This window comes from Protomyctophum bolini (genome assembly GCF_963924005.1).
Source record: "Protomyctophum bolini genome assembly, chromosome: 4".
In the NCBI taxonomy this organism is placed as follows: Eukaryota; Metazoa; Chordata; class Actinopteri; order Myctophiformes; family Myctophidae; genus Protomyctophum; species Protomyctophum bolini.
Window position 1 is genome coordinate 2,428,246 of NC_137865.1, and position 16,530 is coordinate 2,444,775.

The window sequence follows — 16,530 nt, forward strand, 5'->3', positions numbered from 1 at the left end:
ATTTTTTCCCCCAAAAATAGCAGACCTATACAAGCTCGTACGAGCTTGTAGATCTGCTATTTTTCAATAGCTAAAGTATAACGATGCTTGAAAACACCAAAAAGGGGTTCCAGGCTCAAAATGGGTTGAAATTCTATACTCATTTAAAAAAAGTAGGCGTCACGGATCTCGCCAGATCACCGGCACAGATCCTTGTTGCCACTGAGACTCGACAAAGGAACGCTATACTAACGATATACTAAATGAAACAATTTAGGCATTTAGCGTTTAGCATTTAGCAAACGAGCCTATATAACGTCCGATTGGAATGTTTTCCTTATGGCTGCTCATGCCGGACATGATCCAACACAACACACAATGGGGCCTGAGATATCCGCCTGGTATAGAGACACGTTTCAATAGATATGATCAAACAAACTTATCATAATGCATGAAAAAAAAAAAAAGCCATTAATAATTCATCGATGATGTTTACAGAACACGTTCTAATGCATTCCAAGTAGGCTAACCGACACCATTTGTTTTGGAAGTGGGATATTATTAATATTATGCAGAGTTTTATAATACTAATATTATGCAGAGTTTTATAATACACAACATAAGCCAAAACGAAACCATAGCCAGTTTCAAACGTATATTACAGAAAATACAGTTTAACCCATTTTTGGCCGGGAACCCCTTTTTTGGTGTTTTTAAACATTGTGTTATAATTTAAGCTATTGAAAAATAGCAGATCTACAAGCTCATAGCGCTACGAGCTTGTAGATCTGCTATTTTTGGAAAAAATCGTGAAAATGTGGCACACATCTTTGAATATATATTCTTTCAGAGCGAACGAACGGGGGGGGGGGGGGGGGTCAGCGGACTGACCTCATGCTTCCTTCTATGCATGAGGAGTCCCATGAATAGTCTCAAGCTGCCTGTACTACTATAACTATAACAATAACAATGTAACGTACAGTACAGTACAGTACAGTGACTATCAAAATACAAGTATGGTTGCACTGCTCAGTTCGTTTTCTTTCAGTCACGGAAATGATGACGTCACGCGACGACTTACATAAACACAACCTCGTGTCCAATTTAGTTTTGTACAAGAAACGAGCCTATATAATATATATATATATATATATATATGCAGGATGCTGTTCCTATATATACTGTCTGTCTGGCTCACGCCACGCCAGTGAGGAGCCCCCACCGGGAGGATGTCTGTCCTCCTCCCGCCCGACAAACGGGAACCCGCCGTACGCCGTGGCTCAAGATGAGAGCGGTTTAACCCATTCTGACCTGAGATCAGATTCATACGAGGTTTCCACGGGACACACACTGGTCTGATTAACCCATTCTGACCTGAGATCAGATTCTAAAAATGTCAGTCGTTCTTCGAATTTAAAAAAATAGCAGACCTACAAGCTCGTATCGCGCCACTCGGTGGCGCGATATGAGCTTGTAGATCTGCTATTTTTCAATAGCTAAAGCATAACATGATGCCAACACCAAAATGGGTGCCCGGTCAGAATGGGTTAAGGCAGTCACTAATCTTCATATAGTTTCCCGGCACATATAAATGTTCATGTTTCTTTCTTTTTTAAACGTAAAAACAAAATTGGAGGATTCTGAGTCACTGGGTGTAATTATATGCGGGAGATGAGGGGGGAGAGTATACACTGGACATTTTGAGCCAGAGCGTATATGATTATAGAAGCCTTTTATATATTATGCTTGTCTGTCCTTTTTGATGACATTAACCCATTCTGAACGGGAATCCATTTTGGTGTTATATAGCATCATGTTATGCTTTAGCTATTGAAAAATTGCAGATCTACAAGGTCATAGCGCGCCTACGAGCTTGTAGGTCTGCTATTTTTTTAAATCGAAGAACGGCTGACTTTTTAGAATCTGATTTCAGGTCAGAATGTGTTCATCAAACCAGTGTGTGTGTCCAGTGGAAACCTCGTATGAATCTGATCTCAGGTCAGAATGGGTTAATTGAATGTCATTGTCTCTTCCGTCGTCGCGGCTTCTCTGTCTGCCCGTTGAGACCAGATTCCACAAAATGTCTTCTATAAATCATGACGGTTTTCTGAAAAAAAAAAAAAATGTTTTAACAGTACAGTAGTAGCCTACATCCAGTGGATGCAGAGGTCGTTTTACTGTGTCCCTTAACCTTTTTGGTGTTAGCATTATGTTATGCTTTAGCAGACCTACAAGCTCGTAGCGCGCCACCGAGTGGCGCGCTACGAGCTTGTAGGTCTGCAATTTTTGAAAAATCGAAGAAACCACTGACACAGAAACATGGCTTTTCCAGAAAACTGTCAGGATGTAAGATTTATTTTAAAAATCTGATCTCAGGTCAAAATGCGTTAACTATATATAAACTGCATTTTGGGGATGCAAAATGCACCCTATTTTAATCTCTGCAATGTGATCTTGTAGATCTGCTATGTTTGAAGGGGTCCCTTTGATTGGTGCTGGAGAGTGACAGAGAGAGAGAGAGTCACTAATGGCTCTGGAAGCCATTCAGCTTGAGCCAAAAACCACGTCTTCTTTCTCAGACCCAGGTTCCCACCACAACCACGGTGGCTCTGATGTCACCTCGGAGACACACACACACACACACACACACACACACACACACACACACACACACACACACACACACACACACACACACACACACACACACACACACACACACACACGCGCACACACACACCACCTCCTCTTGAGACCCAACACTCTGCTTATATGAAGAACACCCCCGATGGAACTCTCTCTCTCTCTCTCTCTCTCTCTCTCTCTCTCTCTCTCTCTCTCTCTGGCTCAATGTATACACAAAGCCTGTTTGTGCTTGGCAGGAGTCAATTAGGGCTGATTTTGGGGGCCGGTCGCTGAATAGGACCGGGGCAAATTGAGAGTTTTGTAATGACAAGAGTAAACGTGTGCACTCGCACACGCGCGCGCGCACACGCACACACAATACCAGTAAGACGCCTGACTATGAGGGCGAGAAGCGACTGCATGGCCATATATGGAGCGTGTCTTGAGTTCATCCCATTTTGACCTGAGATCAGATTAAAAAAAATGTCTTCTGCATCCTGACAGTTTTCTGAAAAAGCTATGTTTCCATGTCAGTCGTTCTTTGTTTTAAAAATAAAAATAGCAGACCTATACAAGGTCGAGTGGCGCGCTATGAACTTGTAGATCTGCAATTTTTTTCAATAGCTAAAGCATAACATAGTGCTAACACCAAAAGGGTTTCCCGCCCCAAAATGGGTTATATTACAGAGCGCGATGACCATATATCAACATATGGAATGTCGGAACATGGTCAGCTCCATATATGGAGATCTATAGTGCCTTGAATGTACAGTACAGGTTTTGTTGAGGGCCCACCCATGCAGGTATAGGGCCGGGTCTTACGTTTGCGGGGCCTGTTGAGAACTCTAGTTTTCACCGGCTGCCGGGCTGCATGGCTGCACAAATAACACCTTTTGGTGTTTTAACCATAGAGTTATTATACAATAGAGAAGACACCCAGAGGAAATCCTGAAGCGCAATGGACATAGTGGCCGAAGAAGGTATTGCAGTTTGGTAAGGTTTGGTCCTCAAACACATGAACGCGCACTAGGCTCCGTCCACTCCGCCGGTCGTCGCGCGTTCATGTGTTTGAGGACAATCCATCCAGAATGCACACTGTTCCTAAACCGGAAGGAGGAGTGGATTCGCCTCATGCGCTTCTGAGCAACTCAATGCAAGTGGACGGGAGGAGAACTTGGGTGTCTTCTCTATTGTATATATACTCTAAGGTTTTAACCCATTTTGGGTGACGGGAACCTCTTTTGGTGTTTTTTTAAGCATTCTTTTATAATTTAGGCTATTGGGAAATAGCAGATCTACAAGCTCATATGAGCTTGTATAGATCTGCTATTTTTGAAGAAAATTGTGAAGATGTGGCGCAAAGTCTTTGAACGTATATTATTTCAGAGCGAACGTTTTTTTCAACTCAAAACTTTTACTTCTCGGAGGGGTCCTTTTCCTTCTGTGTGTGGTTGGTGGGAAGGCCTGGCGGGGAGTCTCGACGCCTGCCGGAGGGGGATTCACAGCCATTCAACCGGCATGAAAGCAGAGCGCAGTGGTATAGGCAGAGATGTCAAGAGGGGCACGCACACACGCATGCACGCATGCCACACACGCACACATGCCACGCACGCACGCACAAACAAACAAAGCAGAACCAGTGGTATAGGCAGAGATGTCAAGAGAGTTCCTCTTATAGGGCAGAGACCTGCATGGCTGACCTCTGGGGCTATAGAGCCAGCCACGCACACGCCCACACACACAGACACACAGACACACACACAGACACACACACACACACACCAAAAAATGGCAAAGATTTAGCCCTATATAACTCCCCAAATTGTTTTCTTTCTCTTGTAAGGACCAGGAAAATAATAGTTGTCCTCAAAATGTCTTCTTTGTCAAAGTCTACTGTGGGCGCACACACACACACACACACACACACACACACACACACACACACACACCATGGGGGTGTGAAGGTACTTTTTAGAAGGTATACTTTGTTCTTTTCCCCACTGCATGTATAGTGTCCCCTCAATGGAGCCGGTCGCCAAGGCAACCGGCAAAAGGAACGAGTGGCGACTTGTCTGTCAAGTATGTTTATAATACAACATATAGATGTTGAACTTCAATCATTTGTGACGTTTGTATATGACCAGTCAATAGACCTTTAAAATAATGCAGTCGCTCGCGTGCACGTGTGTGTGTGCGATCATTTGAACTTCTCTGCCCGTCTAAAAATGAACGTCCGTCTCTCATTGAAAATGCCCCCCCCCCCCCTGTCTGAAACGGCTTTGTGTTATTAGCTGGAGGTGTGTGTGTGTGTGTGTGTGTGTGTGTGTGACACAACAGATGGACACAACATCCACGCAGACAGATGATTCACACCTAAACGCGTGAAGCCGTGCATGTGTTTTAACACCTGCTGAGAGGATGGAGTTGAGATGTCACCTGTTTGTGACGAGCGCTATATAGTATAGTCTCTCTCTCTCTCTCTCTGTCTCTCTCTCTCTCTCTCTCTCTCTCTCTCTCTCTCTCTCTCTCATGCGAGTGTGCTGAAAGTATTCTCAGAGAAGGTGTGTGTGTAGATGAGATACTGCCGTGGGGAGTTTTTGAGTGGTGCAACCTGCACTCTCAAGGAACAGTATAATGTCCGTGTCAACCTATATGTATGTGACTTATGTGTGTGACTATGTTACTATGAATACCAGTAGGGGCAAAAGTGGTGCTGTTGTGCCAGAAACACAGAGAGAGAGAGAGAGAGAGAGAGATGGTGCTGCACTGTTTCCTTGCTAATGAGAGAGAGGGGGGATTTTAGTTTTAGTCAATCTCTTGAATAGTTTCCTTTTTAGTTTTAGTCACATTTTAGTCACCCGGAATGTGTTAGTGTTAGTCTAGTTTCAGTCGACTAAATCTACAGTTGATTTAGTCGACTAAAGCTGTATCTTGATGCCGTCGTAACTCGTAATGACTGATTTTACACATGCTCCAAAACAACAGATCTACATCGCACAATGCGTCGCGCTGCGAGCCGTTGTGTGCTTGTTGATCTGCTATTTCCAGCATGCAAACCAAGTGTAAGATGCCTTATACCGGATAGTGGATACTCTTGTCCCACTATAGTCCCTGTCCAACATTTTAGTCTAGTTTTTACACTAAAACTAATATAAAAACATCACAAAAAAACAAGAACTAATAAAAAACTAACAAAGCGCTCTAAAAACTAACTTTAAAGTCAAAACTAATTCAAACTAAAAAAAAAAAAGTTCTAAAACTAAACCAAAACTAAACCATAATGAAATTCACACCTGTGTGAACTGAGCGGTGCAACTCCCCTCTCTCTCCCACCTGACCTACAAGCTCATAGCGTGCCACCGAGTGGCGCGCTACGAGCTTATATAGGTTTGCTATTTTTGAAAAATCGAAGAACCCACTTGACATATAGCTTTTTCAGAAAACTGTCAGGGTGTGTAGAGAATACATTTTTTTATAGAATCTGATCTCAGGTCAGAATGGGTTACACGGGCATTATATATTGCTGTCCCAGAGGGCAAAAGGGCAGGTGGTGCTCTATAGCACCCCCTATAGGTGTCTTATCCGTGCACGCCACTGACCTTATGCGTCCTCTGTGTGTGTGTCCGTGTCCCCCACAGATCCATAATGCAGAGGAGAGCGTCATGGCCCCTGCAGGTCATCTGAGACGTGCGTGTGCAGTGTGTCACCACCTCCTCCTCCTCCTCCTCCACTGTCCCAGAGGAGAGGAGCAGCATAGCGGAGCAGAAGAAGAAGGATGCCTGCAGGATGGAGGGCTCAGTGGAGACTGGTCCTGCTCAACTCGCTGACCTGTGGCCTGGAGATCTGCGTGGCGGCCGGCATCACCTACGTCCCGCCGCTGCTGCTGGAGGCCGGCGTGCCGGAGCGCTACATGACCATGGTGCTAGGTACAGGGTACTATAAAAACACACTGCTTATATATAACCCATTCTGACCTGAGATCAGATTCATACGAGGTTGTTTCCACTGGTGGACACACACACACTGGTCTGATGAACCCATTCTGACCTGAGATCAGATTCTAAAAAAATGTCACAGTCGTTCGATTTTTCAAAAATAGCAGACCTATACAAGCTTGTAGATCTGCTATTTTTCAATAGCTAAAGCACAGCATGATGCTAACACCAGCGCTACGTGGCCATGGTGCTAGGTACAGGGCACAAACGCGCTTTTTGATTGATTGATATTTATTAACAATTTATTACAGTACATTAAGCACAGCACAAACTCAGTACAAAGACTGTTAACTGTGAGCGGACGACCCAATTAAGCATTACACTTTTTTTTCACAAGAGGGTCCACCGTGTTCAATTCATCAAAACATTTAGAGACGTACAAATAGACACTTCTATAATAGACAAAGAACAGAACAGGAATTCATCATAAATGGGAAAAGAAACATATACAGTGGGGGGAAAAGGGGGGGGGGTATTCAGATTTTTACGGGGGCCAGTTTTGAATTGCAATGTACTCCTTGCATGTTCGCGCATGCGCGCTGCCGTTCACTTCCCTGTTTAGCGCTCAGAAAGAAAGGCTCGCCCGCGCGAAGTCTAGGGAGCTCTCCGTGGTTTTGACCAGATGGCTGTACGTCTGTCTTCATTTCTGACTTCAACAAAATAGTCATATTATTAACGCTTCTAGAGAGACTCGATCGTAATCATATAGCGAGGTGAGCAAGCGACATTATGCCTCCCGGTTTTCGTACGGAATGGAAGGGGCTTTCAGAGTAAAAGTATGTTTATATGAGTTGTTCTCAAACTATTTCATGTCAAGGACCCCACAAATTATATGTATTAGCCCTTACCCGTTGTGAGATATTCCCCCCCCCCCTTGTGGCCACGGGGGGGTACTGCGTCCGGGTGTGTTTTAATTCACTAATAAATTAATTATTATGCGTCAAATCGAAAAAAGGGCTCCGTTAAGACCTCCATATTCATATGGTCAATGCCTGTGTGAGTGGGGAGTGATTGGTGCAGGCAATGATGAGATAACGCGCTGTTTCTGATATTCAGACATTCATTCAGACATTGATGTATGACTTTTTTGATGTATGACTTTTTTTAACCCATTGAGGCCTGACATTTAAAAAATGTCTTCTAAATCATGACAATTTTCTGTCGGTAGTTTCCAATATTTCATGTCAAGGAACCACAAAAATATATGTATTTGGCCGCCGACCCCCGCCCCCCCCCCCCATCTGAAAATATGTTGTTCCAGGAACCTCTCAGAAGCAAAGATTTGAGTTAAAACGTTCGCTCTGAAAGAATATATACATTCAAAGATTTGCGCCACATTTCGCGATTTTTCAAAAATAGCAGAGCTACAAGTTCAAAGCGCCAACCGAGTGGCACGCTATATGAGCTTGTAGATCTGCAGCTTTTTTCTCGCATAATTATCTGTATTTGGCCGCGGATCCCCATCTGAAAATATGTTGTTTCAGTTACCCTGCCCAGAAGCAAAAAAATGTTAGTTTAAAATGTCCAAATTTGCGCCATATTTTCATGATTTTTCAATAAATAATCAAAAATAGCAGACCTATACAAGCTCGAGCTTGTAGCACAGAGTGCCGCGCTACGAGCTTGTAGGTCTGATTTTTTTAGCTCAAATGTTTTATTTTATTTCGACGTCGTAATTCGAAATGGATGAAAAAAACAAAAAAACTTGTCTTGTTACCCACATTGAGTCACAAGCTGTCTGTTTGGCCAACGGTGCTGTTTTCAGCTTCCTGTACAGTGTATACAGTATATGCTCACAGGTCTAGAGAGCAGAGAGAGAGAGAGTGAATGTGTCTTTAATGAGGAACGGCGTCTCTGTGGGGGCGCTTCCTGTTGGGCAGCGTGGGGTTAACCAGGGCACATATAGACTCCATAGATAGACGGTGTGGCTTTGGAAGGCTCCAGGGCTCTGCCTCTAACAATAGCTAGTAGTAGCGATATATCAATCAGATTCTGATTGATATATAGTATTCTGTGTGTGTGTGTGTGTGTGTGTGTGTGTGTGTGTGTGTGTGTGTGTGTGTGTGTGTGTGTGTGTGTGTGTGTGTGTGCGTGCATTTTGGCGATATTGTGACACATTTAAATCCACTGAAGTTGGATTTAAAACGGGTCTGTAAAAAAAAGGTTAAAGTGGGTGACCTCTGACCTCACCGTTCCCTGTGTCCATATGTCCCAGGGGTCCCTGAGGGAGTTCCAGGGGTCCCCCCCCCCCCCCCCCCCCCCCCACCCCCACTCAGCTAAATGATAGTTTGGAACCAAATGGACCCCTTATGGGGTCTGTAACTCACTCTCAGAGTTTAATTAACATTGATTTTACAATTATAAATGGGGGGCATATTTAGGCAGGCAGTCATGTAGGTGGGAAGGTGCGAGACCATTGAGAGCTTCATAAACGAGTACAATAATTTTAAAATCAATCCTAAAAACAACCGGAAGCCAGTGCAGTGAAGCCAAAACTGGAGTAATATATATCGAGTCTGGACCTATAGCCCCCATGAGCTGAGTATATAGCTATATATAACTCTCACCTCCTCCTCATCCTATGTCTTCTCCACTGGAGACTAGGCATGTAACGATACACTCAACTCACGATACGTATCACAATATGAGGTTCACGATACGATTTTTCACGATATTTTCAACACAATGATTTTCCAGACAAATTACCTTTTATTTTATTTTTATTTTTAATGATTTATCTTCCCCCCCCAAAGCTTTTTTCACAATTTTTATTTAACTACATTGCAAAGATAATTGCCTTCCTTGATTTATCAATGAGCATCAATAACGACCATCACCTGGGCACAGTCACAGACACATATACAGCTCCCCTCTCCAAGCCTCTACTGTCTCATTTCTCTCCAAAATGATGTGAATATGATGGAATATGATTACAGCTGACATTTCTTTTTAATAAATCGATACATATCGTCGGGATATAATACCGATATATCGCGATATACGATATATCGTTACATGCCTACTGGAGACTGAGACAGAAAGACCTCAGACATGCTGAGGACAAAGCCCCTAACTCTCACCTCCTCCTCGTCACCCGAATTCGTTTAATTTTAGCCTAGTTTTAGTCGACTGAATATAAAATGATTTTAGTCGACTAAATCTGCATTCTGCAGTTGATTTTTTTTTCATTTGGTTTTTGCCAATTTAAAAAGGTTGACAAACTTTTTTTTTTCCACCGTAGTTTTTAGTTGACGAAATCAACACTGCTGTTGTAATAATGAATTGCATTTGTATAGCGCTTTTCCAAGTGCTCAAAGTAAAGCGCTCTACAACAATTCATTCATACATTGGGGGGGGGGGGGGGTGAAGCGGCGAACAGGCGACGCCAGCGTCCTCACTATCCCACGTTCACACACCGACCGACTCATTGGAGGCAATGTGTGTATAGGCTTCAGTGTCTTGCCCAAGGACACTTCGACATGTAGACAGGAGGAGGAGCCGGGATTCGAACCGCCGACCCAGGGATCATTGGACGACCTGCTCTATACCTCCTGAGCCACAGCCGGCCCCACTGTTGTTTTGTGATGTTACACACCACCTACATTAAATGAATTCCATTCCCATTCCATTCCATTCCATTCCATTCCATGCATGATAATGTCATGAGTTATCCCATTCTGAACGGGAACCTCTTTTGGCGTTTTAAAGCATTGTGTTATACTTTAGCTATTCGAAAATAGCAGATATATACAAGCTCATAGCTATAGTTCTGCCGTTTTTAACCCGTGAAAATGTCGCGTTAATATTTGAATATCTTAATTCTCGGAGCGAACGTCTTTTAACTCAAATCTTTGCTTCTGGGGGGGTGGAGGTCCCCTGGAACAACATATTTTTAGATGGGGGGGGGGGGGGGGGGGTCAGCAGACAGCAGCCAGCAGCCAAATACATAGAATTCTAGGAGTTCTTGACATGAAATAGTTTGAGAACCACTCACGCATGGCACATGATAGAATCATGAGTTTTTTTTCTCCCTAGACATTTTGTAGAATCAAACGTATATAGTTCTAAGTGGGTTATATATACAGTATTGCTAAACCTGGGCCACCTGACATCAGTGTTTTTCTGAAGGGCTCAGACTGGATGAAACACATTCCTGTCCATGCATGTAATGATGTCGGTTTCAGTATACGCCAGTACAAACGGAGGGACATTCTATCCATCTATCCATCTCTCTCTCTCTCTGTGTGTGTGTGTGTGTGTGTGTGTGTGTGTGTGTGTGTGTGTGTGTGTGTGTGTGTGTGTGTGTGTGTGTGTGTGTGTGTGTGTGTGTGTGTGTGTGCGTGTGCGTGTGCGCGCGTGCGTGCGTGTGCCTGCGTACACGTTTAGGTCATCTGGGGAAATAACAAGGTCGGCTTTCTGCTTTCCTAAAACTAAAAATAAACTCGAGGAAGCGGCATTTAGGTTTATTTTTTACGCACCACATACTGTAGCTGGAAACAAACGCCCGGGGGGGGGGGGGGTTGTTTCATTTAACCCATTTAGGCCTGACGTCGAAACTTAAAAGAATGTCTTTTTAAAAGCACAACTGAAGTCTGATCTTTATATAAGATACATGATATGATATAGTACTTTATTGTCAGTTCACACTGACATGCGTCTTGCGACCCATGCAGCCGAGTATGCAGAACACACATACACACGTTTTGACAACACGACACAAAAGAACAAGACGATTTGCATACATGCATTGTCTTGTTCATTGTGTTATGTCAAATGAGCTGTCAAATAAGCTCACAGCCTATATCACGTTGGGACGCATGGTTGGTTGGCTGTTAGTTTTGAATAAAACGTCCTGAATGATTTTTGGAACATATTCTTCCACCTGTTAGTCACTAAATGGAGATGGAGGTGTTTTAGCTTTTAGTCTTTATTTCTTTTCTAATAAAGATGTTTTTAAATTTGTGCTATACCTCTTCCCCCCCTGGGTACTTAGAAAAGCGCTATATAAGTTTGAGCTATTATTATTATTATTATTATTATTATTATTATTTAAATAAGTGGTGAACTGAGTGGTGCAACTCTGTGAGGGGGTTCCCGGTGGGTTCCCGCGGGAACCCACAGGAGCGCCGAGCCGCCCCACGTCCGAAACGGTTCGAGAAATGACAGATTTACTGTGTGGGGGAATTGGCATTTAGCAGACACCCCTCTCTCTCTCTCTCTCTCTCTCTCTGTGTGTGTAATTAGCAGGCAACAATGCAACACTATCTCTCTCTCTCTCTCTCTCTCTCTCTATCTCTGTTTCTAGCACAACAGCGCCACTTTTGCCCCTACTGGTACTCTAAACATAGGGACAGACAGAGGTACAGACAGGTGGACATAATATAGGGACATTGCTGTTCCTTGGTAGTGGTTGCACTACTCAAAGACTCTAATGACTGATACCAATCTGATATACCGCTCAAGCTTTAGAACACACACACACACACACACACACACACACACAGACACAGACACACACACACACACACACACACACACACAGCAGTGGGGAGGCCATAGGTGTGTTATATTTAGCCCCATACATCGTGCTCCTGCATGTAGGTCAGTAGTACTGAGTTGAGTTGTGTGAATGGAGGCTTTATGTTCAGCGTTAATGATGTTTATTATAGGACACAAGAAACACTTTCCCCTGGGCGAAAATGTGTGTTTTAGATATTTTAGTCATGACATTTTTCATGACAAATGTATATATTATATCTTCATAGACCGACATTTTATCATGACAAATGTGGTCACACTTCCTTTCCGGGACTACACGTCAACACTTCCACGCAAGTGGTGGTGGTGGGGGGGGGGGGGGGGGCAGTGCGGGGGCAGTGCTCCAAAGCATTATGGGCATTGAAGGAATTCGGCAATCCAGTCAAACCCTATAGTCAAAGTTAATTACGTTTTCTGGCCTTGGGGTGCAACTTTTGTTGCGTTAAACACACTTCGCATGGTGTTGCATGTATTACGGGTGGAGGCTTCATGTCCAATGCTAAACACACTTCGCATGGTGTTGCATGTATTACGGATGGAGGCTTTATGTCCAATGCTAAACACACTTCACATGGTGTTGCATGTATTACGGATGGAGGCTTTATGTCCAATGCTAAACACACTTCGCATGGTGGTGTATGTATTACGGATGGAGGCTTTATGTCCAATGTTAAACACACTTCGCATGGTGTTGCATGTATTACGGATGGAGGCTTTATGTCCAATGCTAAACACACTTCGCATGGTGTTGCATGTATTACGGGTGGAGGATTTATGCCCAATGCTAAACACACTTCACATGGTGTTGCATGTATTACGGATGGAGGCTTCATGTCCAATGCTAAACACACTTCACATGGTGTTGCATGTATTACGGATGGAGGCTTCATGTCCAATGCTAAACACACTTCGCATGGTGTTGCATGTATTACGGATGGAGGCTTTATGCCCAATGCTAAACACACTTCACATGGTGTTGCATGTATTACGGATGGAGGCTTTATGCCCAATGCTAAACACACTTCGCATGGTGTTGCATGTATTACGGATGGAGGCTTTATGTCCAATGCTAAACACACTTCACATGGTCTTGCATGTATTACGGATGGAGGCTTTATGCCCAATGCTAAACACACTTCGCATGGTGTTGCATGTATTACGGATGGAGGCTTTATGTCCAATGCTAAACACACTTCGCATGGTGTTGCATGTATTACGGATGGAGGCTTTATGTCCAATGCTAAACACACTTCACATGGTTCATATAGGCAGTGCCTGACACAACATGAGACATTGCTGTCCTCACCCCGGAACCATCAAAAAAAAACGCACCCATTTAGAAGCCCTGCTCCAATCGGAAGCATCCACTACGAGGACTGTGGCGTGCGTGGCGTTCTCGCGCACCGGAAACGGTTACACGACCACGCAGAGCTTATTTAAAAAAAAAGAAGAATGACTGTAAATTTCCACAGCAGTATATGTCAACGATTTGTTGTGTTCACTTTGAAGGAGACCTTTGGGACAAAATGGCAGCACATTTTTCAAATGTGTTTTAATTAAACCGAGGTATAGTTGATGGGTTTGTATGTTCTGTGTTTTTTTTATGTATACTGAGATCACTCTGTAATGATTAGTAATCCCGAAGGTTGTATTCCATTAGACATCCGTCTCTCTCTCTCTCTGTCTCTCTCTGTCTCTTTCTCTCTCTCTCTCTCTCTCTCTCTCTCTCTCTCTCTCTCTCTCTCTCTCTCTCTCTCTCTCTCTCTCTCTCTCTCTCTGGTAAGGTATAGATGATTAGATATAAGGTGAAAGCCATGTGATGCGTTGTGTGTTTGTAGATCTGCTGTGTGTGTGTGTGTGTGTGTGTGTGTGAGACTGTGTGTGTGTGTGTGTGCATGCATGTGATACGTTGCTTTGTGTGTAGCATGTGGACATAGTGGATTGTGTGTGTGTCTGCATTGATCGCCCCCAAAATAGCAGATCTACAAGCTCCTGAACTCCTGAGACGTAACATCATCTCTGCATGTGTGGATTGTTTTGATGGGTGCGCACAGCTGGTGTGTGTGTGTGTGTGTGTGTGTGCTTCCTGTACATGTGATACTTTCCAGACCTGCGGCCTCAGATGTTATTCTTCTGTTACTGCGTGTGTGTGTGTGTGTGTGTGTGTGTGTGTGTGTGTGTGTGTGTGTGTGTGTGTGTGTGTGTGTGTGTGTGTGTGTGTGTGTGTGTGTGTGTGTGCGCGCGTGCGTGCACGTGTATGTGCGCGCGTGTGTCTAGCCTACAGATGTGAACTTCTAGTGTGTATCTGTGGTATAGTACAGGGCCGGGGCAGTTAATGAACAATATATTGAAACTTGATTGTTTAGAAATGTAATTAAAATAGTGAAAATAAAAGAACACCCCTGCGGGGTTCCCTTGGACCCCCACTTTGAGAACCATCCCTTTTGTTTGATTTAACACACTTTAGACGGGAACCCCTTTTGGTGTCTTAAAGCATTATGTTATACTTTAGCTATATTGAAAAATAGCAGACCTACATACAAGCTCGCAGCGTGAAAATGTGGCTTTGGTCATTGACTGAACCCCCCGCAGCAGAATTAGCAGATCTATACACAAGCTCAAAGCTATGATCTTCTTTTTTGTGCTATTTTGGAATTTGAATCCTGAAAAGTTAAATTTTTTTTGGACATGAATGTGCTCCATTTCCGTCAGCGCTAAACCCCTTATCCCTAAACTTTTTTGCCTTTTTTTTTTTACTAATTTGAAAAACATTTTTGAATTGTTCAACTATAGCCAATCTACATTGACACACTGTGAGCTTGTAGACTGGCCATTTTAACCATTCAAAAATGTTTAGCAAAATAGTAAAAAAAAAAAGAAAAAAAAAAAGGCAAAGACGTTTAGGTATAAGGTGGTGACGAAAATGGAGCCCGCAAGAGGTTTTGACTGATGTGGTTCTTTTGCGATGTCTTTTACTTCTCCGGCACTGTATCTTTAGCTGCTGTGCTGCCTTTGGCGACTGACTATCCCTAGCAGCTTGATGCAAAGGAGATTGGATATCTGTGTCCTAATCAATATGAATCTCTGATCCAACCCTACAACACTCGCCTGCTCGCTCAGATCAAGCCAACGCTCCACACGTCCCAGACTCTTCTCTCTTCCCTAAAACGCCCTGGACAACGCTCCACACGTCCCAGACTCTTCTCCACACCCTGGACAACGCTCCACACGTCCCAGACTCTTCTCCACACCCTGGACAACGCTCCACACGTCCCAGACTCTTCTCCACACCCTGGACAACGCTCCACACGTCCCAGACGCTTCTCCCTTCCCTAAAACACCCTGGACAACGCTCCACACGTCCCAGACTCTTCTCCCTTCTCTAAAACACCCTGGACAACGCTCCACACGTCCCAGACTCTTATCCCTTCTCTAAAACACTGTGGACAACGCTCCACTTCCCAGACTCTTCTCCACACCCTGGACAACGCTCCACACGTCCCAGACTCTTCTCCCTTCTCTAAAACACCCTGGACAACGCTCCACACGTCCCAGACTCTTCTCCCTTCTCTAAAACACCCTGGACAACGCTCCACACGTCCCAGACTCTTCTCCCTTCTCTAAAACACCCTGGACAACGCTCCACACGTCCCAGACTCTTTCTCCCTTCCCTAAAACACCCTGGACAACGCTCCACACGTCCCAGACTCTTCTCCCTTCCCTAAAACGCCCTGGACAACGCTCCACACGTCCCAGACTCTTCTCCCTTCCCTAAAACACCCTGGACAACGCTCCACGCGTCCCAGACTCTTCTCCCTTCCCTAAAACGCCCTGGACAACGCTCCACACGTCCCAGACTCTTCTCCCTTCTCTAAAACACCCTGGACAACGCTCCACACGTCCCAGACTCTTCTCCACACCCTGGACAACGCTCCACACGTCCCAGACTCTTCTCCCTTCTCTAAAACACCCTGGACAACGCTCCACACGTCCCAGACTCTTCTCCCTTCCCTAAAGCGCCCTGGACAACGCTCCACACGTCCCAGACTCTTCTCCCTTCCCTAAAACACCCTGGACAACGTTCCACACGTCCCAGACTCTCCTCCCTTCTGGCTGCAAAACTAGAACTGCAGACTCACTCCCAATCGTCCGCCGTAGTCTGAAAGCTCAGCTGTTCATGCTTAATCTTATACCCCGTAGCGCCTACACTAGCCTCGATGACCAATTGCAGGCTTATATGCAAAGGCTAGAATGATGTCATTTCGATGCATAATACGTATAGACATGGCTTTGTATAGTATATATATATAGATATTCTAATTTTAGACAGATGTTAGGCTCTCAGCTTGCTTAATATGACCCTAGTACATGGCTATTTCCATGTATTTGATGA

General features: G+C 44.2%; 1 protein-coding gene across 1 annotated transcript in view; it reads left to right on the forward strand.

Moving 5' to 3' along the window:
• Nucleotides 1-16,530, forward strand: part of LOC308313872 (solute carrier family 45 member 3) — a 76,565-nt gene that overhangs the window by 26,406 nt on the left and 33,629 nt on the right. The window contains exon 2 of the mRNA XM_080761200.1: nt 6,243-6,530. Within this exon, the coding sequence (XP_080617326.1) occupies nt 6,380-6,530 (151 nt within the window). The 5' untranslated portion in view covers nt 6,243-6,379. The remainder of the gene's footprint in view (nt 1-6,242; nt 6,531-16,530) is intronic.